The following is a 27,500-nucleotide window of genomic DNA, read 5'->3' on the forward strand; positions in this document are numbered from 1 at the left end:
GCCACCCTGCTGGTCACACTCACATTCCAGAAGGTCGTGGGTGAGACAGGCTGTGTCCCAGTGAACAGTGAACAGGTCCTGAGAAAGTAGATATAAATTAGTCTATAAAAGCAATTTATGTTTTAAATGAAATTCAAAAAATTAGAACATTTTTAAAGATACACACTTATTTAGGCTCAGTTTGCTGAAATCGGATTTTTGTCAACATATTAAATGCAAAACTGATCGGAAAGAAGTGAAATTTTTATTTAATACATGAACTGTCAGTGGGACATGAGGATTTAGGTTATATGTCTATCCCATTCAGCATTTAACAGCAGACAGCAAAAAAGGATAAAAGCACATGTTTTCACAAAGCATCATATTTCTGATACATAAACATCTCAGAAAATTATGAATTATGTTCCAATATCACATGCTACATTATGTAATGCATATCATCAAACATACAGAACTTAAAACAAGAAAGAATACAAACTTCTTATTCACTACAATGCCAATTTATCTGCAAATCTTACAAAAGTAGTCACTTATGTCTTAATTCTATCTGTGTTTGTAGTTGTTGTCTCTAACCTTCAGTTCCTCCGTGGAGAAGTGAACACGTTCAGAATCCCTGGCATCTACCACGGCTCCACTGAGACCCTGCTTGCGAACCTGCCGCTGGTACATCTTCTCGTCCAGAGTTCCCGTCACTAACAGCCTGACAAGAAAAGCGAGTGGAAATAAAAATAAAAGTGATAATGGTGAGGCTTCTTACTCATATCTACATCACAATGATTAATTGGGAAGTCATCTTAACAGAAAGGTCAAGATGATGACAAATGCAGGGTTATCATAAATAATAACAAATCAGACACTGAACACACCTGTAAATATGAACCTTCCTGTGCTGGCCATCCCTCCACACCCGAGCCATCGCCTGCAGGTCCGTGGCGGGGTTCCAGTCAATGTCATACAGGAGGATCCGTGACGCACCCACCAAGTTAAGGCCAACCCCTCCTGCCTTGGCACTCAGCAGAAAGACAACTAAGCACCAAAAGTATGAAGCATTTATTAGTCCACAATACCACAATTAGTGCTAATCAATGACCACCTACAAAACTGAAACTACTACAAAGAAACCTAAAAAATTGAATAAAATAGAATATAAAACTCAGTAAAATGTTCAAGCAGCAATGAAAGACTAATTATAACAACCAATCATTCATGAAACACTATGATATAATACTGATAAGAAGACAATACAAGAAACAATGGCAAACTTAACAGTGCTAATCAAAAGCTTACAGTCAGTGGAGTATTTGTTGTTGAAGGAATCCACCAGCTGTTGCCTCTTGGCTGAGGGTGTTGACCCGTCCAGCCTGAGGTAGGGATAGCTGTAGCGAGCACACAGGGAAGCCAGCATGTCCAGTGTTGTAGTGTAATTGGACACCAACACAATCTTTTCTTGTCCAGCCTCTCGCAGAGCCCACAGCATACACGACACCACAGCTAGCTTGCCACTGTCCTGTGAAAACCCAACACATCCATCTCAAACCCTCCATCTACAATACAAGTGGAAAATGTTCTCAAATCTGCAATATAAGTGGAAAATGTTCTTAAGACATCCATCTCAAACCTTCCTCCAAGAGGAGTGGAGACAATGTTAGTCTTGAAGTGGATTCATATTGCACAGTGAAACAGTTGAAGTTGAGCAGGGGAAGAAATAATTATCAATTTGGACTATCACCAAATTTTCTGTGAAAAGTTGTTTTGCTTTGGCCACTCCTTTGGGGAATGCTCCAGGAGACAACACAGTCAGATAGTTATATAAATATAAATAAAAATAGGAATGAATAAGCTATGCCAAACATTTCTTATTCCATTTGTCTTTAAGAATAATGGAAGATATATAAGCATAGAGATCTTTAACTACCAATGTTTGTTAAAGATTGAGAATTATTAAAACTGATTAAAAAATCCATGGTAAGCAAAGAGCTACTGTAGTGTATATCAAGTAACATAACACACTGGTGGCACACCAATGCTTTACTCACAGCCTCGTCATACACTCCTGCCTCAAGATGTGAGGGCATGAATGTAGATATATCCTTTGATAATTCATTTTTATTTTCACTCTCCTCACTGACAGCAAGAAGAGCTGGATGGTTGCAGAGCTTTCTCAATGCTAAGATGGCCGACAGATGGTCTCCTGGTTCCAAGCTAGTGAAACATCTGCGAAGACTGCGGCAGCCAACTACCTCCGAGTACAAGGCCTGCTGAGTTTCTGACGGCTGACACAGAACCACATACTCTGCCTTGGGTGGAAGATATCTGAAGGATAAAAGAATTTACTATAAATTCAAATATAAATCCATGTGTCACTGTATCCTTTCAACATTATTCTGATAAATGAGGTGATTGTGTTGTTGTTATATTCTAACAACCTAATTTTACAATACAGTAAAGAATTTTATTTTATACAAAGGAAATAACAAAATAAAGTAAAGAAAAAAAATAATAAGGTAGAAAACAAACATAACTAGTCACTCCTTTCAAAACTCATAAAACTTCAAATGTATCTTAAAACCCTTTCCATACATTTCTTAAACTGTAATGTGATTCAAATTGAAGGAATATCTTCATAGCAGTATTCACATTTCTACTTGTGGTTCATTAAGTCGACCAGTGTGCAAAAGCATTGGCTTCACCTGTTAATGATGTCTTGGGTGCGGCGCAGGATGAAGAGGGAGGTGATCCTGTTGAGCTGTGAGGCACGACTTGTTCCTTGAGACAATAAAATATAAAAATGGTACATCTACATAACACCTACATTTTGTGCCAGTATTTAGATCTGTAGATGATGAAATTGATGGTTCATAAAATGCATCAGGTGGAAAAATTCACAATCTCTTATTAGGAAGGGACATTACTGATTCATGACCATCATCCATGTTTATATAGCATCTGAACCTTTCCTAGTGCCTCATCCTCTCTAGAAGTATCCCAAAAGATGATTACCATCATGAATAGTGCTTAGCGAATTCAATGAAGGCATACATACACTAACAATATAAAGTAACATAATGAACTGCAGACAACCTAACATGAGCAACTTATGTAACAAAGAATGGCCATCGGTGATGAGAGCAAGTCTTACCAAGTTCCTTCTCAGTGAGTGGTGTGTTGGGCTGCTGGGAAGCCACAATTGGCTCCTCGTAGATGTGGCGGAAGCTGGACGGTGTTCCCAGCACACCGGGGTTTGCAAAATCCACTAATGCAAATAATTCCTGACAAGACACAAGGTGAAGACAAGCATGAGAATAACATAAAATTAGACAAAAAATAGTAGAAAGTAGTAGAATATATATATTGGTTTATAACATTATTGAGACATATAGCAACATAATATATAGCTCATTATGATGCAAAAATTGAAATATACAAAAACATCAAAATACATACATACACGAGGCACAAAACAACATATACATGCAGTAAACCCACCTCCAGTCAGAGCCATTTTCTTTCTCTATCCCTATTCCTTAACTTTTAATTTTTTTTCCAAAAAATTACAACTCTCTCTCTCTCTCTCTCTCATATATACAGTGTGGATTTTTCACAGAAATTTATGGGCTAAAGGGGGTACCTCCTATCTGAAAGTCCACCCATTAGGGACCTGTTACCCCAAGTAAGGCAGTCCTTCTTACACTCGGATTGTAGCCACGATTCGAGCTCATGAGCTTGGGGACCTATCAGACCCTAAAGAGCATGTGGTTCCACTGTACCACGGCAAATATAAGAACTCTCTCTCTCTGTTCATCTTGCCAGTTTTAATTCATTATTCTTATTGTATATTTACCATAATTTCAGAACATCATTGCAGTTGCATGTTATAATATACTCTACTGTCCTTACAACCAAAAGTGTATATGATTAAAAAATTAAGGTAATTTAACAATAATTCCTTCAATAACACTGTACACCTTGAAAGGAAGCAGAGTTTAGTTATGTGAGAGCAAACTTCTGAGTCACACCTGCAAGTCATTCTGTATTGGAGTGCCAGTCACAAGGATGCGCCTCTTGCATGGCAGGGAGGCCAGCAGGTGTGTGGTCTTGATGGCAGGATTCTTGAGACGGTGAGCCTCATCACAGATTATTAAATCAAAACCAATTTTCTCGATCATTTCAGCATTGCGCATGAACATCTCATAGGATATAATCATCACAGGTGTATGCTGCTGTGATGTATACTGCTCCACCTTGAGGAAAAAATACAGCTCAGTAAATCCTACACAATAATACATATAAGAGCAGCCAGCAGGACACTTACACTTCTACAACAGGAATTACCTTTCATGGCTATGTGCAAGTACTAGAAAACCAGAAAATCAGTGTACATTGTTTCAGTCACTCTTATGCCAAAACTATAATTCTCACCTTGTTCTGTTGATGCACAACAAAAACATCAAGACGCTCCTTGCCAAGCCATTTCTTGAATTCTTTTCTCCAGTTGTTGGTGAGGCTGGAGGGGGTCACCACCAACACCCTTCTCACCACCGGCCGTCTGCCATACGGGCCCTACTTGAATATAACACACAGAAATATAGAAACGATACGACAAGGACAATATATGATAACATAAAACTTTTATATTTACTCCTAAAAACAGGAATACACAAAGGCTAAACTCTCTGATAAGACTGACACCGACAGCAAACAGGGCCGTGCAGAGACCACTGGAGGGGCAGGGGCTCAAAAGTTTAAAAGGAGCATTTGGAGGGATTTGAAGTTACGGGTTAATTATTTCATGACTTTCAGCTTCAATTTGGCGCCCCTTAGATGCTGCAAAAGGGCACTTCGGGCTTCAAAGTTCAAAGGGGCAGGGGCTCAAGCCCCCTCCGCCTCCCCCTCTGCACAGCCCTGACACCAAATGTGTCCCAGAGACTTAGGCTTATAAACATCTATCAACTTAACTGTCAATTAACTAAACTTAGTAGGTCAAAAAATAATGCCCAAAGCACCTACTCCATGTTCAACAAAAATGAAAACTAAATGTAAAATGAGAGAAATTTTTTTAGAAATATTACAGAAACTGACCTGTTTGAGCAGAGTCCATATCAAAGCAATACACTGAAGAGTCTTTCCAAGTCCCATCTCATCAGCCAAGATGGCTCCACACCCAGTCTGGAGGCGGAAGCCCATCACACACTCATACAGGAACACAACACCTTCCTGCTGGTGAGGACGCAGCTGGCCGGCCAGGTAAGGGTCCACCACCACGTCCACCACTGAGGTGCGTCCACTGTTCTGGTGCCACTAAAACACACCAACACATGTTCAAGTCTATGAGACTTTCCAGCTCTTTCACTTTCACATCTTGACTCTTACAGTCTTACAATTAAGGTTTCAAATAAAAAAATCTACTTATAGTCTATGAAAGCCAGACATTATGACATATCAATTTTTTCATTGCAATTTTCAGTGCAGTAGAATTATCATAATTTTTCTTGATTTAATGACAGCTCTAAAGATTCTAACAACTCCTTCTTCATTAATGAATCTAATACTATTTTTTTCAATTTCTTGGAATAAATACGTAATACAAAAAATTTCTAAATAGTTTCACAATGTTATCTAATGTCCTATCCACTCATTCTCTTGATCAACTTCACTCTTTGCATTACCTGGTGCTGGGCCGGGGGTCTTGGCATGACAAGTGCATCTGGTAAGGCAGGGTTAAAAAGAGGCATATTTTCAGCCTCGGTGCTGGAACAAGCTGGGGCAGCAGGACGACCCAGTGTTGGGAGACGGAAGGGCTTTGGCTTGGGTCTGGGAAGCCTTGGAGGGGAAGATGCAGCTTTCTCGGTAACTGTGACTTCCCCTTGGAAGCAATGCCCTAATGCATAGCTCTCAGCGCTAATCACATTCTGAATCTGTAATGTATTGAATATCTATGTATATGATAACAGACAACAAAACAGAAGTGACAAATAAAATACACAAATACACAAATACACAAATCATAAGATATACAGTAGCTACATTCAGATCAACTAAAAAAAAATGCACGTCAGTAATTCTTATATATTCTTAAAACTGATTTCCACACACACACATCACTACTGTATTGTGCTTCATATCTAAAAGCTCAACTCTGCTCTAGTGACTCACCTCCACCTCCTTGCCCCCACTGGCAGAGTGCTTCCCTCCACAAGTGATCCAAGGTCCTTCAGTTTATAACCTGAGCCTCGACCTATCTCCTTCCCTTCCATATCCTGAAAAATATTTGTACTGGATGAGAGAAAGCATCTTACACTTTAAAATTTTCTGTCTTAATATTACAATGGGGGAATGACAGTACTATATCCTCATAGAAAATATTGCTGAAATTGGAAAGATGACTAAAATATAATTTGTGTTTTCTTTAGGTTTACAAAAAAAATAAATAAATAAATAAATAAAAAAAAAATAAATAATATATATATATATATATATATATATATATATATATATATATATATATATATATATATATATATATATATATATATATATATATAAAATGATTCAGTGGAAATTTTAAGCATTGATCATCTTATTTTTTCAAGACCAATAATACTGAGAGAATTATACAGTATTTGTGTTTCCATTGTTTTTCATTCAAAAATTGCACTGGTGTAAGACATGATCTATTTCTGCCATCAAGAGAATCTTTGTACTCTTTTCAATAACTTTCATTACTTAAGTTTGGCAATACTTACCTTGAGCGTGACACTCCGGCCCTTTACAATAAGCACAGCATCACCCTCCCAGTTCTTGTGTTTCTTGCGGGATAACTTACACCACACCACTGCATAATACCTGCAATATACACAATTCATGAGTGATGCCTGAAAGTACTTCATGCAAACACTATATAATGAAAGAAAGATTGACGAACAGGAGACTGTGATGAAATTTTCTATCTTATAAGACTGCAATCCACACCAGAAAATGACAACTTATACGACAAACCTTTCAACACACAAGAGAACATACATACACATATACTTACATCCTCTTATCTTATCCCTTCCTACAACACAAAAACACTATCTTAGAATGGGAATATCATACTTGGTTTCTGATGGGGCCTGGTTCTCCTCCCTAGGCAGACCTCTTATTGTGTTGGCAGATCCACCACTCAGCTGGGGTTTGTTCCATCCTCTCTGAGCTCCACCTAACTGCCTGCCAGGTGCACTGAAAGACCTGACATTTCCAAGTGAATTCTTTGTACCAACAACATTAGAGTGGTGAGGAACATTGCTGCCTGTCTCTGTTAGTGGAGACAAATCAAAACCTTGTGCAGATGAATTACTCTCTTCTCCAAATTCTAAGGGTGGGAAGTTTTCATCATTTTTTGTACCATTTTCCCCAAGAGTTGATGCCTTGCTTATTACAGACAAAATATCAGATGCACTTCGCACTTTTACAGCATCTGGTTGTTCTTTCTTCTGGGGCTCTGCTTTCTGAGGTACATCTAGAAAGAAAAGAGAATAGCTATGAATAAAAATACCAAGGCATTAATGTAAGTTGCCTTCCACTTAAAAATACAAATACAAAACAGTCACTATGTACATAAACCAACATCTTACAATCCTACATAACAAGCTACCTAACTTAAAACAATTAAATGATAATCTCCAGAGAGGAAAAAAAAATGTTACTGAAATATTACCATCAGCATCAATCTCATTCACAGACACGTAACTAAGACAAATATAAGTGATTTAATTTCATATGAGTAGCTCAGTGCTGTACAAACCACTGCCTCATCCTTTCTGTAAAGCAAGTAATAAATTGTTGGCTGATACAAGTCACAAATGCCTACCACCCACCTTCCTGTGCAGTCTGACAAGGACGCTTGGCTGCCGGGCTGACAAAAGGCGGCCGGTACTGCTGTGCTCGCTTCAGCAGCTGTGAGGGAGCAGCTGAGCGCCTCATGCTGACCTTGGCTTGTACCTATATACTGAAAACATTATGTACTGTCATACATAACTATTTGTCAAGTTCATAAGTTTCAATATGTATAGCCATACAATATATCTCCGTACATACTGTAATCACTATATTTGTTAAAAGTTACCTCAGTAAGTAGAGAAATTGATGCTCTCCAACTGATCTGGTTATATTTCCAACATACACCTCCTGAAACAAATACAGTATATAGCTATCATGATGACACACATTTGTCATCTTGGACCAACAATGAGCTGTATGTTACTCCTGGAGTCTGAAAAATCAATTCCAACCAAGTTTTCCTGGATGTGACTGCCTGAGCAACAGCATGAAACTTTCCATTGCAGTGCATGGTCTTAGCGTGTCCTGCAAGATTATGTAAGTTCCTTTATTGTAAGGAGACGGAAATATTATCAAGATTTCCCATTAAAATTATACCATGAGATTAAAGCGGCCCTCGTATCTTGTCCGTCCCGTCAGGTCATGTTACAAGGATCACAAATGCCTCGAGTACAGCAACAGGTAGCCTTGACCGCCCTACCAGTGAGCCGCCGCCGACCCTGCACCACATCATACCACTACATTACCACACCACACCTGCACAACATTACCAGCACTACATTATCACACCAGCACATTACCACAAACGCCCCAAGTACAGCAACAGGTAGCCTTGACGACCACCCCGCCACTGCATTACCTGAACCACACGTCACCTTGGCTGGCCTCGCGCTGTGCTCATCCCTCACTCCTCCACGTGCCTCTCCTCATGGAACACTAGTCTATTTTCTTCATACAAGTGCAATATAGACAGGTCAGCACTCAGCACACAGACACCACTTTCCACTTACCATCTCCCGCCACAATCTAGGATGCGAGACTCGGCGAGGAACAGCGAGATTTGGCGAGATAAATACAACACTGCCTTGCTTGATTTTCCTTTCAATGTTTGTATAATATTGGTTAGTGTAGCAGTAGTATGTAGTATTATTAAACTTTTATTATTAACCGCTTCATTTATCTTATTTATTTTTACTATTTCATTAAGAGAGAGAGAGAGAGAGAGAGAGAGAGAGAGAGAGAGAGAGAGAGAGAGAGAGAGAGAGAGATTATCACAAAACTGGACAAACATTATCAGATTTTTCTCAGATAAGCTGATCCAAAATGCAGGTGTCGTAATCTGCTAAGATTTCTTCTATTATGATTTTTCTTTATTCATGTTTAGTTATTCATGTATTTACTTTTAGGGTATTTTTTTTAGGCCTTCCAGTGATTTCTTTTACCAAAGATAACTCTCTCTCTCTCTCTCTCTCTCTCTCTCTCTCTCTCTTTTTACCGATGTAGTAGGTGATTCAGAGGTGACAGTCTTTCTCTCAGCCTTCCATATCAAAACCACTGTCGACTCGGTGAATGAGAAAAATACACAATGGACAACCTTTAGCAGAGTTCCTGAGTGAATCTTGTACTCGTCTCTTTATGGTGGCCTCTTTATCGAGAGAGAGAGAGAGAGAGAGAGAGAGAGAGAGAGCAGCTACCGCTTCTCACGCCTTACTTACAACTAGAAGTCAATCAACACTTTTCCTCCACATGTCCGCTGCCTTGCTTATCATCATGACCCAATCACGATCTTTCACACAGATATTCATGAACGCACAACATAGCAACACCTTGATACATGTTAGCACTTTTATGACGTGAATCTTTATAACTCAGCTTCTCATGAATGACTAATACAATTCATCTTTGTTAAATCTTTTACATTTGTACACCGCTTTCAACGCAGAAATTCACCATCTTGTTAATTTCTAGCTCTCCAAGGACCAATGTAACACTCCGGAGCGGCTGCTGATGATGGTATAGAGAGCTGCGCCTTGAGGGAAGCCATGGGTGGACATCACTCTCGGGAGGAAAGCCATCACGTTGGCGTCATCCTCATCAAGTATCTACAAGTCATCCAGTGGATTTGATTGTCTCTGTGAAGTCTAAAACATGCATTAAGGCTGAAAAATTCTTGTTATTTTTCGGATATTGAAATACTGTGAAATATTTGTGCTGAAGTAATAGGTTTATTTAAAATACAATTATATAGCAGCCTATAATTATGCGGGCTTTTCTCTCCTGTTTTTTTTTTTTATTCAATTATATTTCTCTCCTGAAGTAAAACCATTATCTCCTACCAAACATTATCGAATAATAATACATTCCAATACATGCATGTCAAAAGTTTCTCAACATTATGATAGAATTTCCCTTTATGTTCTATACATACAGAATAGTAATAATAAAGTATCTAAATGCGTCATCAAGCATAATGAAATAACTGCAAAATGTCGAGCACCAATACACACACACACACACACAGTACTTTTGTCTTTCCTGGCCAAGCAGCGAGAACACGGTAAGGCATACTTTGAACATTTAGTACATTCTTCGCCCCTACAGGCTGCTTCACGACTGCCATGCTACACTGCAGTCAGCGCGTAGTTGTTTACTTGAAGGGAACATGACGAAAAAATCACACATCACAAACAACATGCGATTGACCCTCTAGAGCGGCATATTGATTTACACAAAGCATGCACATCTGTTGCAGCCTTTTTTCTTTTTGCTTTCATTACGCATATCACATCAAGATTGTTTCTTAATTATCAACTTTCATTGTAACACTTTACAAGTAGTTATGACGAATGAGATAAAATAAACTTCATTTATTTTCAACAACTAAATTTAATTAGTAGTATTTCTTTAAAAAAAAAAACATTCAAATGTGCTCTGGACGCAGACACCGCCGCCACTCGCAATGAAACGGTGCCAGTAAGCAAAATATAAAGACAAGCTATGTGTTTACAGTTACGTTACACTAACAGTTTATGTGCGACTTTGTACCTTGAAGTAAAACCAACCACTGTATTCTCCAGCAGGGCGGCGTCCCTTCCATGAGTGAACGTCACACTGATCAAACCCGCACAAACAGAGACATATGTGGGACAGCGTGGCATCTCCCAGGCACTGCTGAGGCACGTCCTGCGGCGTCTCTCTGGCGGTGAAGACCCGCTCATGTAGTGAGAGAGTTTGGAAGGAAGTTTGAGTTCTTTCCAGTGATTGAGCCGCCAGTGTCTGGGAACTTGGGACAATCCTCTCTCATCTCCACGTGGCCGTCTGGCGTAACCGCGAGCGGATAATTCATCAGATGAGAATCGTTGTGCTCTGGCTCAGGTGAGAGGTACTTCTGTAGGTTGGCTTCACCCAGATCCCGGAGAGCGGCCATGCAAGATGCGGAGGCTGGACTTTTGTGCTCCTCCATTTGCGAGCCGCAATGTTCTGCCCATAAAGACATACGGAACGTGTGCACATCACCTTCAATCTCTCCGTCGCCACACTCCTCTTTGGTATACTGTGGCTGGAAGGCGCCGAGTGCCATTTCTGTGTCTCGGTTGCCACTCATACTTCGTTCATTTATGTTGGCCGATCCCACGATTATGTACTCATCGTCAAAGATGGCCATCTTAGAATGAACATAAATCATAAATCGAAGGCTCTCACGCACTTTACCGGCCACTGAGCTGGAGTCTGGTTCCTCCAGCCCCTCCGGCACTTCTTCCACCCCTTCTCGCTTGCCCAGACAGAAGAAGCCCAGATAATCTGTAGGATGGGCGTTGATCTTTGCCTTGCGGATAGCCTTAGCTATCTTTCGGTACATCATCTCCATGGTACGATGCTGCCAGTGTAGGATTTCCTGGACAGCGGAGGAGGTTGGATCGCCCTCGGGATGGGTGGGCACCACAACGTACACTCGGAAGTCCTCCCCAGCCTTGATAGCACTGATGATCCTGGTGGTGAGTTCAATAGGAATGAGGTGAGGACATTTGGCTTCTTGCACTAGCCACCCGTGAGCTGACCCAAGGAAGTATTGGTTCTCGATGTAGATGAACCTCTTAGCTCGCCGGATGTGGTGCACATAAGCTCGCTGGATGGAGTTATCAAAGAGGCGTCCTTTGCGAGTCAAGAGGCGATCCAACACATTGGTGTCAAACTGTGCTGAATCTGAATTTATAGAACGGAAGAACTGCACGCTCCACGGGGACTCGTCAGGTGCCTCCCAGTCCAGCACAAAGTCATCTTCGGAGACTGCCAACAACCGCTGTTCACGATCAGGGACCTGACGCCGCCACCTCTCAACGAAATTAGTAAGAAGATCGAAGGCAGCTCGGCCTTCCACATACATGTGAATGTCGTGCCACGGCTGGCGAGGACCTATAGTCACACTGGCCTGACACACACCATTGTAGAAGTCATGTTGGTGTTCCTGAGGAAGCGTCTTGAAGAGTGGGTGTTCAGGAGTGTCCCATCGACCATCTGTTAGGTCAATACCTCCAGCGAATGCCACCAGACGCCGACGTTCGTCGCCCTCCGCCTCGGCGTCTACAATGACACATTTCTGATGGTGAGTGTACAGAGTTGATACGAAATTGTTTTCCATGATCTTTCCTTTGTTCTTCTGACGTGGAGAGAGGAACACCTCCACCTCACTGCCCTCGAAGAAGATACGAGTTTCCTCGTCGTGGGTGCCCATCACTCCTGGTGTGTACAGGTCAGTGCTCATGGCCTCGTTCCACACCATCACCATCACCCTCACACCCTCTTCCGCCTTGCGCTTCAGCATGTCGCCCAGGTTCTCACACTCTCCATTCCGAAGAAGACTAAGATCCGCCTTCACGCTCCACCCGATTATATAGATGAGGCGCTGAGCGTTCTCTAATGCCTGAGTGACGTCCTCCCACAGCTGCGGTGGCTGGTAAGGCTCCCCATTAGCCGCTACCACGTCTGTGATGGGTGATACTGCCGGCGTGTGTGCGTCTTGGTAGAGGCGGACACGGCAGCCAGAACGCAATGGAAACACTGTGTCCGGCACCTCGTTTGAGCGTGTGATCGAAGATACAGAGAGGAAACGCAAGGATATGTTAATGGACCCCGAGGGAGTGCCGTTCTTGCCGATGAGAGGGAACCAACCGGTGACTGGTTCCTCCTGCAGCAGCTCGTCGGCTCGGATGCTCATGTAGCCCATGCACTCCACCTTTATCAGGTCGAGGTCCTTGACGGTGAACAGCAGTGACTCGGTTTCGTGACACATCTCGATTCTGAACTTTTCGTTCCAGTGAGGGTTGAGTGAGTTGAAGATGATGGAGGTCTTGGCGATGCGACACGTCTTCTTGCCCCCAAAGCAAGTGTCCACCGTGATGTAAGGATCGGAAACATCCTTTGCAGAGCGGAACCAGGACGTGTCCACGTCAGGGAGGTCCTTCGCCTCGATCACCTCCATGTACAGGACGCCGTGTAGGAACACCATCTTCCCTCGCTCTGCACGCTCTCCACTGCTGCCGAGACCTGAAACACAAACGCACACACATTAATTCCTCTATGAACGATACTCATCATCTATCTACAGTCTACACCTTTGTAATCCACTACAAATGTTGTTTATAAAGTCCCAAAAATAACAAGTGTGTCTTTATATCTATTCATCTATGAATCAATCCATCAATCAGTCTCTCTCTCTCTCTCTATATATATATATATATATATATATATATATATATATATATATATATATATATATATATATATATATATATATATATATATATATATATATATATATATATATATATATATATATATATATATATATATATATATATATATATATATATATATATATATATACACACAGAGAGAGAGAGAGAGAGAGAGAGAGAGAGAGAGAGAGAGAGAGAGAGAGAGAGAGAGAGAGAGAGAGAGAGAGAGAGAGAGAGAGAGAGAGAGAATCTCAAATGTTTTAACTACACATGCTGTTGCTTTCGATTAACTCACGAAGGATCTTAATCATGCCAATTTTTATTCCAGCTTTCGACATTAGACATTTACATGGGAAGCAAAATAAACAATGAATGTAGGTCATAACCACAGCAATAATGCTAGGGAAGTAGATTTACCATATACATGCAACACAGGACAACGAAGAACACAATACCACATTAATGCAAAGTCACAACATCTGCCCCTCCCTTCGTGCTGGAGACACACGAAGGAAGGTCGGCCCGCACTGACGACTTACAGCACAGGTAGTAGCGCCAGTCATGTCGCGAGCGGCAGGCAGGTCGTTCCTCTTGCTTGTCGTCTTCAGTGAGGGCATACTCGCCTTGCCTGGCACCACAAGCTCCTGCTGCTGTGCGACCCATGACGCCCCCTAAGTACTGCAGGAAGCACACCAAACACATCCTTGGCTGCCCCCGCTCCCTCGCCCAGCCGCCGCCACAGCCGGGCGTCTCCCTTCACTCCACGTGTTTCACAGTGCTCTGGGCTACTGCTGAGGCTGTTACTGGTGCTGTCTTTACATAGTGTCCGGCTCACTTACTTTGGTTTCCTTATATCAGTGAAAAGTGCTGAATATGACTTATGTAGAACGGCAACGAGGTTTTCTACTCATCCCGCTCACGAGACTGAAGTCACGCTAGAGAACACACACACACACACACACACACATGGCGCGGCGCCACGCCCAGTTGGCATCACTGCCGAAATTACGTTTATATGTCAAATGTTTACGCAGACATTATTATATTAGTTATCATCACTACACTGACGTCATCACCACTACAGCCACCTTCACGACCCCGCCAATCAATGTTCAGTCACCACACGGCGGCCAGAGGTGTCATGGAGGACGTGCTGAGCTGGCTGCCAACATGCTGAGGCGCTGCACTGCATCGCCCTGACTACATATTATCTTGACTCATCACATGTGAAAAACCACTCAACCAGATCTCTCTCTCTCTCTCTCTCTCTCTCTCTCTCTCTCTCGTGAGGTTTGGAAATTACATGACCATCAACGAATAAGAGACGTTTGTAATGGGCCAGCTGAGGGTGACAGTAACACAAGGGAAACTTAACACTTCTTTTCTCTGAGGCTGAGGTTAAATTCTGGTAACATTCTGAGTGACGTTATCTTGGTGATGCTCAAGACAGATTCAAAAGCACAAGTAGTCATTTATTATCATTCCTGTTAACATTATTATAACAATAGACTGTCAGAAACTAAAAAAAAAAATCAAGGAAATACTAAGATAAATGTTTCCTTAATAACATTAAATGAGTCGTACGAGTGATGAAACGCCCAATCAGAGTTAAATAAACCTTATTTGGGCATGAAGTAAGGAGGTTACTCATGGGGAAGGAAAGGGAGGGAAGGAGAGGGAAGGAATGGGCGTGGATGCGGGTGAGAGGGGAGTGGAGAGCGAAAGACCTAGTGAGTCGCGGTAAGAGCTTCGTAACAAGCGGCCTCGTTGTGTTCAAGAGTGGTGAGTAACGGCTCTGCTTCGGGAAAGTGAGCTGGAGAAGTAATAAATGCTAGCAAACACTCTATATGACTAGCCACAGACAGAGGAACGCTCAACTGCAACGCTAGTAATAATATTTGTCTTCCGAACTGGACACTCGCAGTCGTGATCTCAGTTATAACCAACACAAACGTGGCATTATTAACATCGCAAGAAAAATAAAGGCAAAAAAAAAAAAAAAAAAAAGTCTTCATAACATTCCTTACTTGTGGATGAAGTTTACGTCTGGCAATGCAATTTGGCGCGGAAACACACACACACACACACACACACACACACACACACACACACACACACACACACACACACACACACACACCTAGAGACAAAAAAGGTATTATACACTGTTACTCCTATATCACGTTTTGCAATACAGGTTTACCCATTTTCCCTCCCCTCGGCGGCAAGGTACACGAGGGTTACTCAGTGCCGCGAGGGTGGGGAAGGGTGCCGATGCTTTTGCGTGTCACGCGATATCACCCTGCCAGTTATACAGGTGAACCTTGGGATTATTCTGCTACGGAGAAACCTGTAACACTTTCTCCTTTCCTATTAGGGTCCTTGTCTTCCAGTTCAACGCTACACACTGGAGGTTCACCGTAACACACGAGCACAGGGCAGTGGACAGTCACGTCGCAGCGGAGTCACCAGGATAGCCATGCACACAATCCCGCCTCCCACCTTGCACTGGCCAGACAACACACCTTGTCTGAATGTCGGCCCAATGGCTCCATGTGGCATCGATTCTCTCTCTCTCTCTCTCTCTCTCTCACACACACGCCGCGGTAACAGAGCCGCGGGATACGGATGGTGTTCACCGCAAGAGTGTTTTGACCAATCCATACATCGCTACCACACAACAGAGCGGGGAACGATGCACAATACCGTCATCCTGTCCACTTTCCAGCCCGCAACCTTCACTGTTACATCGCAACGCAGACGAGGAAATTTCAGTGGAATGTCAACCTTGAAATTGCTTCCTGTGCACCTCACCATCTGAACAGGACTGCCAGGGAGAAGAACGGCGGGATAACACATGCCGCTTCCCTACACGACTCAACATTGGCAGATTCCCAACTCCTCACTCGCCAAAACAAATTCTATCACAGCTCAGGACGGACAAGCTGCATTCATGGCTCGCTTTTATCTCAGTGTGATGTTCATGTTTACACTCCTAAAACATTAGTTCATACTTCAAATGGCTTTTTTAGGGCCCCGCAGAACCATATATGCCACAGATAATGCTAGTCGAATTCTTGCGGGTGTCTTTTTTCCATTGATCATGCATGTTTCTTGTTACATGATACTAAAATTGTGAAAATATCTTTAAAAGTCAGACGTTTTCGACTAGACAATTTTCAAAGTCGTCGAAATAGTGCGCATAATTTAATGATACTACAGTTCAAGGTTTTACATCTGTGTGTCTGAGGGAAACGCTCGCTACAAGTGGAAAACAATGGAACTTTACCACTACCTCCATCATCACGTCCAGAGCACCCGCACCACCTCCACTTCATCGCGGCCTCTGCACAACAAGTGAACTAAATGTCCCCCGTCGCCACTAAGTGCACACTGGTCTTACAGAATCAAGTTTCGGAGGTCAAGACGCACACCTAACAACCCCACAGCTCGAGGACAGCCACTACACTGACTGAAGCAACGTCGTACACCCTCTCTTCCCCCCCAATACACACACACACACACACACACACACACACACTATCCCTCCACGCCTCCCCACCCACTAACCCTCCGACTCCTTCCCATAATATATCGACCCACAAAAATCTTGATGAGCTACGTCATGCTACATCCTGGCGGTGTCAAATACTTGTATGTTCATTTGGACAACTTTTGTTTACGTCCTGCACTTACTGGCAATACCTGTTTGTCTCCGAGGGATATTAAAGGGCGAAGGAAGCCAGCCGCGAGGAGAGCGAAAGGTTTCACTACGAGATGAAATGTTATGAGAAATACCTGACCCTCAAGACTGGAGGGCGGCCACATACACCTCCCTCCCTCCTACCTGCCCTCCTTCCATCCTTCCCTGTGAACGCTGTGCTAGCGATACCATCTACACAATCTACACACACAACCTCAACAGCCACAGTAACATCACAGGAATCAACGAAAGTGTCTACGAAATAGACACTGAAGATGTTTTCCCGGCGTGAAATACAGCAACGAAGAACTGACACATGACGAAATGAAAAAAATAACTATAAAACTTCTCATAAAAAGAGTATCCATGGGCAAAGGATACACTTTGATCTATCGCACACGTCAGTAGTCAATGAAGAATGATCAGATCGAGTCTGCCTTTGTCCATTACGTACTACAAGGCTACACACCAATCACGGACGACAGGGCATTTAATTGTTACTAAAAAGATACCGTTTGCATGACATTAAGCATATTTAACCTTGGTTAAGTTTCATCAGCGCATGAACTGAGTTGCCATGTGTTATCTAGCAGACACATCAACAACAGCAAAGCACAGCAAAACACAGAGGCCAGCTGCGGCAGCCTCCACTTATGCCTCTGTCGGCTCGCTAATCGTCACACTGCCAGGCCAGACAGGCAGAGCGGGGAGCCACCAGCAGCCAGCCGGCCTCCCTCCCGTCACATCTTTCATACGCAGTCATTTTCACTAACGTTTTGTAAAACATACACAAATAACGCACATCACTATCAACTATGTTTCAGAATTCCTTAAATGAAACCACTCGTTGATTGCAACTAATGAAGAAAAATATTTCTACAACTTATCACAAATTTTTCTTACTGTTAACCAGCACACGTGCACATTACACAAACATCTTGTGTACACAAAGTCACAGAAAACACAGCGACTGTTACCTGATCAATAGCCAGTGAGGACGGAAAGAAGAGAGTGACCAAGGATTCCCTAGTTCCTGGAGAGAGACTGACAGCCCAGAGAAGGAAACCGCGGCTGAGGAGCGGCGAGCGAGGGGCGGGGCGAGGGGCTGACAGTCCTTGAAACCGAGCACTACAGCACAATGTGGTTGCTTTTCTTCACGTCCTTCACGTAAACAGCGCTGAGATTTACCAACACATACCCACACAACAAAATTATCCATAGCCGCTTTACTCTTCCTCTATGAAGGAGCAGTTCACCCGCCTCGAGCGAGTAAACAAACGGTCATGCATGAAGGGTTGTCCTGTGACTCACGTGATACGGTTCAAGGAAACACTTCCTTTGAATGTTAGTACTGCAAGGAGAGTCTGCCCTTCAGATTATGACAACTAACGTAAGGAAATATGATAACACACATTAGATTATTCTTACTTTCTTCCTCAAGGAGTTGAATAAACGACATCTTGAAGTATTTCATAAACTTATTAGCACTGTAAATTCTCAGACCTTTTTTATGCATTAGCTACCAGTTTGTTGTCATCTCCCAGTTCCATCTATGGGATATATTCTTAGCAAAATAAATAAATGAATAAACAAATAAAATGAAATAAAAGTATAAGCAAACAAAAAATATTATACAAAATAAAACAATACTAGTAACAATAACCTTGTCCTTCCTTCCTAGCTGCAGATCACTTCACACACGTGTTATGTAGACACTTTCTACTTGTTATGGTTTCCCATGGCCGAACACGTCACGGGAAAAGTGGATGGTGTGCGCGCTACCTCTCAAAGAACTTGTTGCAAGCCGCACGCACTCCAGTAGGTTATTCTAACACTGGGAAGCATAAGCGTTGCGGGTGAGAGGGAGGGAAACACAAACGTTCATGGAGGGAGGGAGGGGGAGACATAAACGTTCATGGAGGGAGGGATGAAGGGAAACAATGCGTTCATGGAGGCAGAGACGGAGAGGAAAACATACACGTTCATGGAGGGAGGGAAACATAAACATTCATGGAGGGAGGATTAGAGGGAGGGAAACTATGCGTTCATGGAGGCAGGAGGGAGGGAGGGAGGGAAACTATGCGTTCATGGAGGCAGGAGGGAGGGAAGACACAAATGTTCATGGAGGGAGGGACTGAGTGAGGGAAACATAAACGTTCAGGAGGGAGGGACGGAGGAAAACATCCAACAGAAAACCATAAGAAACATGGCATGCTTGCTAGTGCCACCGCCCACCACACCCGCTCCAGTGCCCGACACCCGGTAATGAAGCGGTAAGCACACAATGCCATCACTGCTAACAAAGCAAGCCATACCTGTCACTTGGACATCAGGAGCGGATCTACTACCACCTGTTATATTATTTTCATAACTATATATAAATAAAGTTTTGGCCTCGAATTTCTTCCATTAGTTACATGAATTTTATCTTATCAGTACAAGTGTCACCTTCCTGTATTACCCACGGTGCGAATTGGTCTCTTATAAACTCTAAAGCCAATTACTGATCATTAGGACTAACTTTTTTTTATCAGTTAAAACGTTATAGATCCGCCTCTGAATGGGCTACACCTGTTGGCTCTAATCAGTTCAAGCCACGCGGCCGCCTGTCCCACACCACCTCACCTGCGTCGTCCCTCTTCATGTAGGTCTCGGCCACCTCCAGCACGTGGGACTGCAGCTCGTCCTTCGCCCCCATCAGCTTGGAGAAGAACCGACTCGCCATGGTTGCTGCTCACTCACTCGTGGCAGTACAATATACACCAAATTGCAGCACTGTAAGCTTTTTTTTGTCTTTGCCTTTATTGAAAGTTTCTGCACTATACAATCACTAAATTTTCTTGCACGCACATCATGTTCATAGTAATTTTCTGTAAGGTTCAAATTTTGTGTATTTTAGAAATATGAGTAAATAGCGTTTAACTCACTGGTATACTCACATTCCTCTTTTTCAGGTAATTATTTTCTTTTCACTATATTTTCTGCTGTTTTGAATATGCAGCGTTTGGTTTGCCAGTCCGTATTCGTACACAACTCTTTCAGCAACCTACTTTCCTTTTATGTAGCACTTGCAATTTCACACAAACATGTAGGTACGTACGAAGAGACCGTTACCTGTTGTCACTTTGTAGAGTCAGAGTTAAACTTACCAACACCTCACTACTAACTATAGCTGTTTTTTTTTTTTTCTTTCTTTTTTCACGTAGTATCTGTTCACAAGGTCATAAGCCACTATAAAACTCAACACAAATACTCACGTACCACTGGAGCCCTCCTGGTTGCGTGTCGCCACTTTTGTACGCAGTAGTATATCACAGCCAAAGCTAGACACCCGACAATTTAGGGACACACTGTCAAGATTGCATCAATTAAGGCACTGCTCTGGCACGCGCGACCCTTATACCCTCCACTCTGTGCGTCAGGCGGCGGCAGTCACGTCACTAGCAGCGACAGAATCATAGATTGCCACACTCAGGTTTTTTTGGGCTCGAATCCCCGGAATTACGAGTAACTGGACCCCTTACCTGCTCCTAAAACGGGAAATCTTTAAAGCTTTCCTTATCTATAATGGTCAACGGAAACCCATTTACTTACTCTTCACCCGTCGATCGATCTAGGAGATGATTTTGTCAGTCTCCTTACATGTCATAGCCCTTGTTCACGTAGCAGGGAATACAATTATAGTAAGAACTGAACGGGACGTGACTCGCATCCCCCTCAAGGCACCCTCAGGCAGCGTAGCGAGGTCATGTATGGCTTATCTGACATGTGTCTAACTAGTGGAGACTTTTGTTATGTAGCAGACACATACAAGCTGGTGAAACAATATATGGGCAACGAAGAGATCAGTGACAGTCGAGGGTCATATCCGCTGGGAATGTCCACGCGCACTGTAGGTAAAATTGTACTTCCAAGACTTACATAAGGATGGATTTACTGACTTCCCTTGTTACGTTTTACGGGAAGCAAAAGAGAATAAATGAAAACATTATTGATTCATTTCCTCTCTAATTCAAGGAAATCTACGAAGAATGTAACTAATAAATGAAGCAGTCGAATCAGCCAAGGCCCTTACCTCTCATGGCGCACTACCACTTGACAAGATAATACGCCTGACAAGTGCGCATGACAACTGCTTGACAGGTATAAACAAGGTCAATGCAGACTGACCTTGGGTATGAGGGCAGTGAGTTGTGTACCCGTCCTGCTACTAGCTGTATACAGACATCCTGCTTGACAAAACTCTCTTACTGACTGACGGAGCTGTAACCTTAACCAAATAGCAAAGAAGCCATGTAGATGCTTTGCGGTTTCCCTGATCCACTCAAGGACAAAAATAAACCCAAACTGAAAAAAAAAATAAATAAAAATCTCGCGGTTATGTAAGTACGTGGTGTTAAAGCGGTGAGTGGCAACTCTGACACGACTCTGTTCTTTATTGTTCACTGTTGTTGTAGTCACACACTATATTGTACGTGGGTGATAGCTGGTTCACCTAACTTAGTCTCTGAGGCTCCCGTGTCTCGGTGCCTCTGTTATGGTATGAGTAGGAAGATTTGCTTTCCTCTGCACCTCACTTTCACTTTAAACATCGCTTTCCTTTTCATATCCACGTCATCTTTCTTTTTCGCAAACACTTATGTAAACTTGCTTCTCTACGCTTCTTATTGTTTGTTTACTTTGTCACCATATTCATCTTTCATCACTAAATAGTTTGAGACGAATACCCAAAATTATAACCACAAAATCCACTAGGGGAAACACAAGATGGCGGCAGAAGGTACACTTCTAAAAACTTTCTTATGTTCCGGGTTCGATGGCTGCTTCGTCTGTGCCAACTTCAGCCACCAGGTATCGGAGGCTGCTTGCACCCTCTCCCAGCTGGCGGCGGGAGAGTACAACTGGCAGGCCGCAGCTGTGTCGAGGTTGGTCTGGCATATTTTTAGTGGCGGGGAAGGGGGAAGCGGGAGTGTTTCGCGACCCGCCAAATTCAAAGCTAATCTCCACTACCTATCTTGGGAAAGTCACTGACAATCCCAATGAGTGGTATAGCACGTAAGTGTAAATAGAAACCAAGAATCTACTATCTAGACTATCTATTCAGTGTCAACTTCAGTATAAGTTACACGAAATTAACACTCCTAAACTATTTTTGATAACGATCGATATCTAATGAAAATTCTTCTTTCAGCCAGATAAATGATAAGAGCGACATCACTCAGCACTCATGACTCGGTTGGTTAGCATACTGGGTGCAGCGCGGCAGCGTCAACCTTGTCATCATGTAACCATAGGTCTATTTACAGCACTGAACGCAACTATTCTCAGAAATTTAACAAAGAAAATGTTTAAAGGTAAACTATATTATTGTTAACTTACCATAACCAATATCAAACTTGAATGTATTCACTAGACACTGGAAGTGCTCTCACTCACCAAATAATATGTTCCATGGTTATCATGTGCAAATTTTGCTTTATAAACTGATGCATATTATGTATATACAGAAACCTGTTATGCTCTCTGATAATCTTTACAGTTTTCATTTATTCACGTATTGGTTTGTGTAGTATAAATCAGTTACACTTAGTGGTGTAACAGCAACCCATGAAAGCATAACAGTTCAACCACAGGGCCAGACTTCAAGAAGCTGCACCTGCGTTATCTAAGATCATCTGCCGCCACTGCCATGCAACTTAGTTTGTGTACTTCACATTCCTTGTGGGTTACACAGGTTGTTCCTTCCTAGCCACAGCAGCACTCACACAGCAACAGATTTCGCCACAGCAGCACTCACACAGCAACAGATTTCATATATGTATAGTGATGTATTGCTAACATGCAACGTCTAAAATAAAGGGTTAATAACATAGGTGTAAATGTGGAAAACAACATTAATATTTGTTCTCTAGGTACAAAATTAAGAACATGCTCTGAATGGTATAAACACAAAGAAGCTAAACATAGCACCATTCAATCACATGGGGAAGAAATGTCAAAGTCTCAATGTGAATGGTGAATTGTAACAGAAACCACACACATGCTGACAAGTTACACACATCAGAAAATCAAACCAATTTGCTTCTGACAATGTAATAATCTACCAGTGCATCACCCATCACTTTTCAGAGATTCATTGTACATCCAAAACAACTACAGTTGTGCTGACACTTCCTTCACTACTCTGGCCACTCTGACCTTGAACATCCAGCCACACACCATCACCACCATAAAGGCACAAACCTAATCTTTCCAGAACTCCTTCATCTAGTTGTAAGGTAAATATATGCTGATTGTAGAACAATGAAGCTTTAATACTAAACTTTGGACTAACAAACAAAAATCTGATCAATCATTAGACAATATGTGAACATATTTCTAACACAAAGCTTATGTCACACACTGCTTCTAAATTTGATTTGCAATGGACTAAAAAAACTATGTGCAACAGTAAATGCAATATTTCTCCAAAACCTTATATCATGAAAGGTTTTCCTTCTTGAGTACACTATGAGAATGTTGTGATAGACACCTTAAATATGGATGCTATACAAATAAAGCTAACTTTCTATATAAATTATTAATATCAGTTTCCCTGAACACAATACCAGTTACAAAATCATTGCATAGGCAAATCTTAAATAAGACCAAATGCTAACAGATCTTGTGTCACTTTAACTGCATTTATACATTTGTTGCAGTAAACTTCTGCAAAAAATAAGTGTCATCATGAACATTTTGTAGCTGCTTTTCCAGAACTGTAAATTACAATTAGCTAGACCTATCTTTGGCAGGTATCTCGGTTGCAGCTGTGGAAGCCGATTCATGCAATATCATTCCTAAATCTATTAAGTCGTATAGCCCAATCACACATTATTTTCATATAAGTATGTATATTCTATAAAAAATAAAGCAACCCAAATCTATAATACTTTCTCTGATTTATAGCAGCCACCACAAAAACTAGCTATTACATAGACTTTGAATTTGTTTCTATCACATAAAGCACGTGAGGTTTAATAAAGAGGCACATGTAAGCTATCACCAATCTGATACTGTTAGCAGCAAATATTACAAAGTATATTGAGCAGCTTTCTTATGTAGTAAGCTTGTTAGGAAGGAAGTTTGGAGATCCCAGCACAGGAGCTTCAGTGTCTGGGAAGTTCTCTGATCCTTCTAAGGAAGTAACTGACCCATCTTGTCCCACTGAAACTGGATAGGCCAGTAAGTGACTGTCAATTCTGCATGGCTCATCTGCTGCATATGCTTGCCAGTTGGCATCTGCATATTCATTGACAGCACGCACACAGTCAAGAGAACCTGGGTTGTAAAATACCTCCTCCAAGCCCCCAAGGTGTTCTCCCCACAGTGCCATCCTGAACTGGAACACTCCCCCACGAGGCTCCCCACACACTTCCCGTGTCTGCAGTGGCTGCAAGGCACCTACAGCAATCTCCGTGTCACGGGTGCCACCCATGCTGCGCTGGTTGATGTTGGCTGATCCCACAATGATGTAATCATCATCCACGATCATCATCTTGGAATGAACATATATCATAAGACGAGCCTTCTCGCGCAGCAAACTGGCCGGAGTTTCAGGTTCTGGTGACTGTAGATCCTCAGGAATGTCCTCAGGGCACTCACCCTTGCCCAGGCAGAAGAAGGTAAGGTAGTCCCTGGGATGAGTATCCAGTTCATTGGCTTCAATAGCCTCTGCAATGCCACCATACATCATTTCCATGGTGCGGTGCTGCCAATGGAGGATCTCCTGCACTGGGGCACTGGTGGGATCTCCTTCAGGGAACATGGGCACCACAACATAGGCAACAAAGTGTTCTCCAGAATTAATTTTCTCCACAATCCGCTGTGTGATCTCCTGTGGAATGAGATGATGAGCCTTGGTACTCTGCTCATCATTCCAGCTGTAGGCAGATCCCAGGAAGTACTGGTTCTCCACAAAGATGAAGCTGTCTGCACGGCGGATGTGGTGGATGTATGCCCGGTGGATACTGTCGTCAACATACTTTCCCTTCCTCTTAGGGATGGCATGTATTCTGTCAAAATTAAATAGAGCAGAATCAGATGTAATAGACCTGAACAACTGGACACTCCAAGCCTCTGCCTCATCACAGGGTATTGGTGTATCTATTATGAACTCTTCCTCAGAGATTGGGAGCAGCGCTGACTCCTGATCACTGACCTGCCTTCGCCAGCGTTCAGTGAAGTTGTCCATGAGATCCTGAGCTATTGGGCCACTGACATGGCAATGGATATCATGCCAAGGTTGGCGAGGGCCTTCATCACAGGTAGTGGTAGTTACACCATTATAAAAGTCACCCTGGTGGACAGAATGTAATGTTCTGAACAGCTCATGCTCTGGTGTGTCATAGCGGCCATCAGTGATATCCAGACCCCCAACAAAGGCCTGGATTCGTGGCAGCTCCTCATCCTCTGCAGGCGGACAGTCCAGAATAACCGTCTTCTGGTGGTGAGTGTAGCAGGTCTGGGAAAATTGGTCCCGGAAGAAGGCAGTTACACCCTCCAGCAGCTTGACTCGAGGCACTACTGCCACATGCACCTCCGAGTCCTCAAAGTAGGCACGTGTTTCCTCATCGTGGGTGCCCATGAGCCCTGCAGTGACGCCAGTGCTCATTTTCTCATTCCACACCATCACCAGTACCCTAACACCTCTTCAGCTTTCCTCTTTAGTAGCTCTCCCACAGTCTCTCCTACACCCTCCTCTTCCTGATCACCCTCTACCCTCACCAGTGTTATGTCAGTGTAGACACTCCATCCTGTGATATAAATGAACCTCTGTGCATTATTAAGTGCATAATAGAGGTCTTTCCAGGCACAGGGAGGCTCATAGGGTTCTCCAGTGGCTGTTGGGACACTCTCAAAGAAAGGCATGGCAGGGCACTGAGCATCTTGGTACAGGGTGACACCACACCCTTCACGAAGAGGGAAGTAACAATCTGGCACTTCAAACGTGGCTTCAATTGCTTCTTTAGGAACATAGTTCATTGTGAGATTGATGCGTCCATCACAACCAGACAGTGGATACCAGCCCTCCAGTGTCTCCCCATCCAAGAGGTCTTCTGGGCGGATGCTTACCTCCCCAAGTATTCCGGCATTAAAGTGGTCCTTATCAAGCACCTGGATCTGTAGTTCATCTGCTTTGTGACACACAGGAATCCTGTGAGACTCCTGCCACTTGGGAGAAAGATCATTATTAATTACTGCTGTCTTGCAGATGATAGAGCTACCAATCTTGATCTGGACAAAAGCATCTGATGTATCCTTGGGATCGATATTGAAGAATGCAGTGTCACAGTCAGGTAAGTTATCTGCTTCAATGATATCCACATAAAGGTAACCCCTGAGCATGGCCATGGTGGTGGTGGTAGTAGTGGTGGTGGTGTTTCTTAAGGCTAGGAGTGAAGGCAAGACACTGGTGCACTACTGTATGGATATAAGGGCATGCAGTAGACGTGGGGAGGGTCTCACAACAGGGCACCGGTCAACGACACACTCGCGGCACCTACGGAAGCTGGCCACACGCCCACACCTGCGGAGAGGAGCGAGAGTTAGAAGAGTCAAGTTTTCCTCCTTGCCAAGCAAGCATGACAAGCAGCTCAGTCTAGATCTGTTCCACACAGTTGTGACACACACTAATAATGTGTTGTGAAGGATAAGCAGCACTATACGCACAAACTGTAAACACTAGGCCTAGTCATTCAACCTGGACACACCAGCACCTCCCTCATCAGGGCACGTAGACGTGGAGCGTGATCTCAACATTCCACAGCACTCATACAAGTAAGTACCTCACCATTACCACACCTCCACGAACACATAACATAACAAAAAAGGTGGAAGTGAGACCGCCGTGGTCCTTTGGCAACTTGATTAGGCTTAACAACACTCAGCCACCCAATGCACAACACTCACACCATCCCAGTGACGAAGACATACATTAGTCAGATACATACACATTTAAATACAACTGGCACATACCAAAAGAAATGTCATTTACTACCAGGAGCAGGACGAGCAGACAACCACCTCCACTACTAGCTGGCGCCACACTGCCCAATCCTACCAACTGTACCGAGTCTCAACACGAACATCACCACACCGCCGCCTTGCCACCTCGCCTCCCTCCACCCTCCTTCCACTCCTGCCAACACTACACAGCACTAACAACGTTCATTATATTATTCCAGCCCTTGTAATTACCC

At 43.0% G+C, this 27,500-nt stretch overlaps 3 protein-coding genes and 1 long non-coding RNA gene across 13 annotated transcripts in view; 1 reads left to right on the plus strand and 3 right to left on the minus strand.

Annotated features, from left to right (window-relative positions):
* The window catches only part of LOC123498758 (DNA repair and recombination protein RAD54B-like), a 10,115-nt gene extending 1,290 nt beyond the window's left edge, over positions 1–8,825 (minus strand). The window contains 18 exon segments of the mRNA XM_045246162.1: positions 1–78; positions 574–700; positions 867–1,026; positions 1,288–1,507; positions 2,037–2,313; positions 2,691–2,766; positions 3,140–3,269; positions 4,017–4,241; positions 4,420–4,560; positions 5,080–5,298; positions 5,667–5,915; positions 6,154–6,176; positions 6,179–6,257; positions 6,744–6,843; positions 7,099–7,501; positions 7,860–7,990; positions 8,108–8,169; positions 8,697–8,825. The exon segment at positions 1–78 is cut by the window's left edge and continues 43 nt beyond it. Coding sequence (XP_045102097.1) covers positions 1–78; positions 574–700; positions 867–1,026; positions 1,288–1,507; positions 2,037–2,313; positions 2,691–2,766; positions 3,140–3,269; positions 4,017–4,241; positions 4,420–4,560; positions 5,080–5,298; positions 5,667–5,915; positions 6,154–6,176; positions 6,179–6,257; positions 6,744–6,843; positions 7,099–7,501; positions 7,860–7,965 — 2,613 coding nt within the window. The 5' untranslated portion in view covers positions 7,966–7,990; positions 8,108–8,169; positions 8,697–8,825.
* A 1,199-nt stretch (positions 8,826–10,024) lies between these two features.
* LOC123498488 (phospholipase D alpha 1-like) lies at positions 10,025–22,182 on the minus strand. Of its 10 annotated transcripts, none has more exons than XM_045245632.1 (3): positions 22,044–22,182; positions 19,885–20,129; positions 10,025–13,365 (listed from the first exon to the last, which is right to left on the minus strand). In XM_045245632.1, the coding sequence occupies exons 2-3, from the start codon at positions 19,982–19,984 to the stop codon at positions 11,036–11,038; spliced, it is 2,430 nt and encodes an 809-aa protein (XP_045101567.1). In that variant the 5' UTR covers positions 19,985–20,129; positions 22,044–22,182; the 3' UTR covers positions 10,025–11,035. The 10 variants fall into 10 exon arrangements, with proteins under 10 accessions (XP_045101567.1, XP_045101568.1, XP_045101569.1 ...); XM_045245633.1 differs by lacking the exon at positions 22,044–22,182 and adding an exon at positions 20,517–20,750; XM_045245634.1 differs by lacking the exon at positions 22,044–22,182 and adding an exon at positions 20,521–20,694.
* On the plus strand, positions 22,049–22,789 carry LOC123498490. The gene is made up of 2 exons (XR_006672694.1): positions 22,049–22,184; positions 22,451–22,789. It is a non-coding gene; the product is annotated as an uncharacterized LOC123498490 (long non-coding RNA).
* Positions 22,790–23,135: 346 nt separating this feature from the next.
* Positions 23,136–27,411, minus strand: LOC123498489 (phospholipase D alpha 1-like). The gene is given in 3 exon segments (XM_045245638.1): positions 23,136–25,950; positions 25,953–26,827; positions 27,277–27,411. Coding segments are annotated over 2 exon segments (2,295 nt in total). The 5' UTR covers positions 26,653–26,827; positions 27,277–27,411; the 3' UTR covers positions 23,136–24,355.
* Between the last annotated feature and the right edge of the window lie 89 nt (positions 27,412–27,500).

This window comes from Portunus trituberculatus, chromosome 48, assembly GCF_017591435.1.
Source record: "Portunus trituberculatus isolate SZX2019 chromosome 48, ASM1759143v1, whole genome shotgun sequence".
Taxonomy (NCBI): domain Eukaryota; kingdom Metazoa; phylum Arthropoda; class Malacostraca; order Decapoda; family Portunidae; genus Portunus; species Portunus trituberculatus.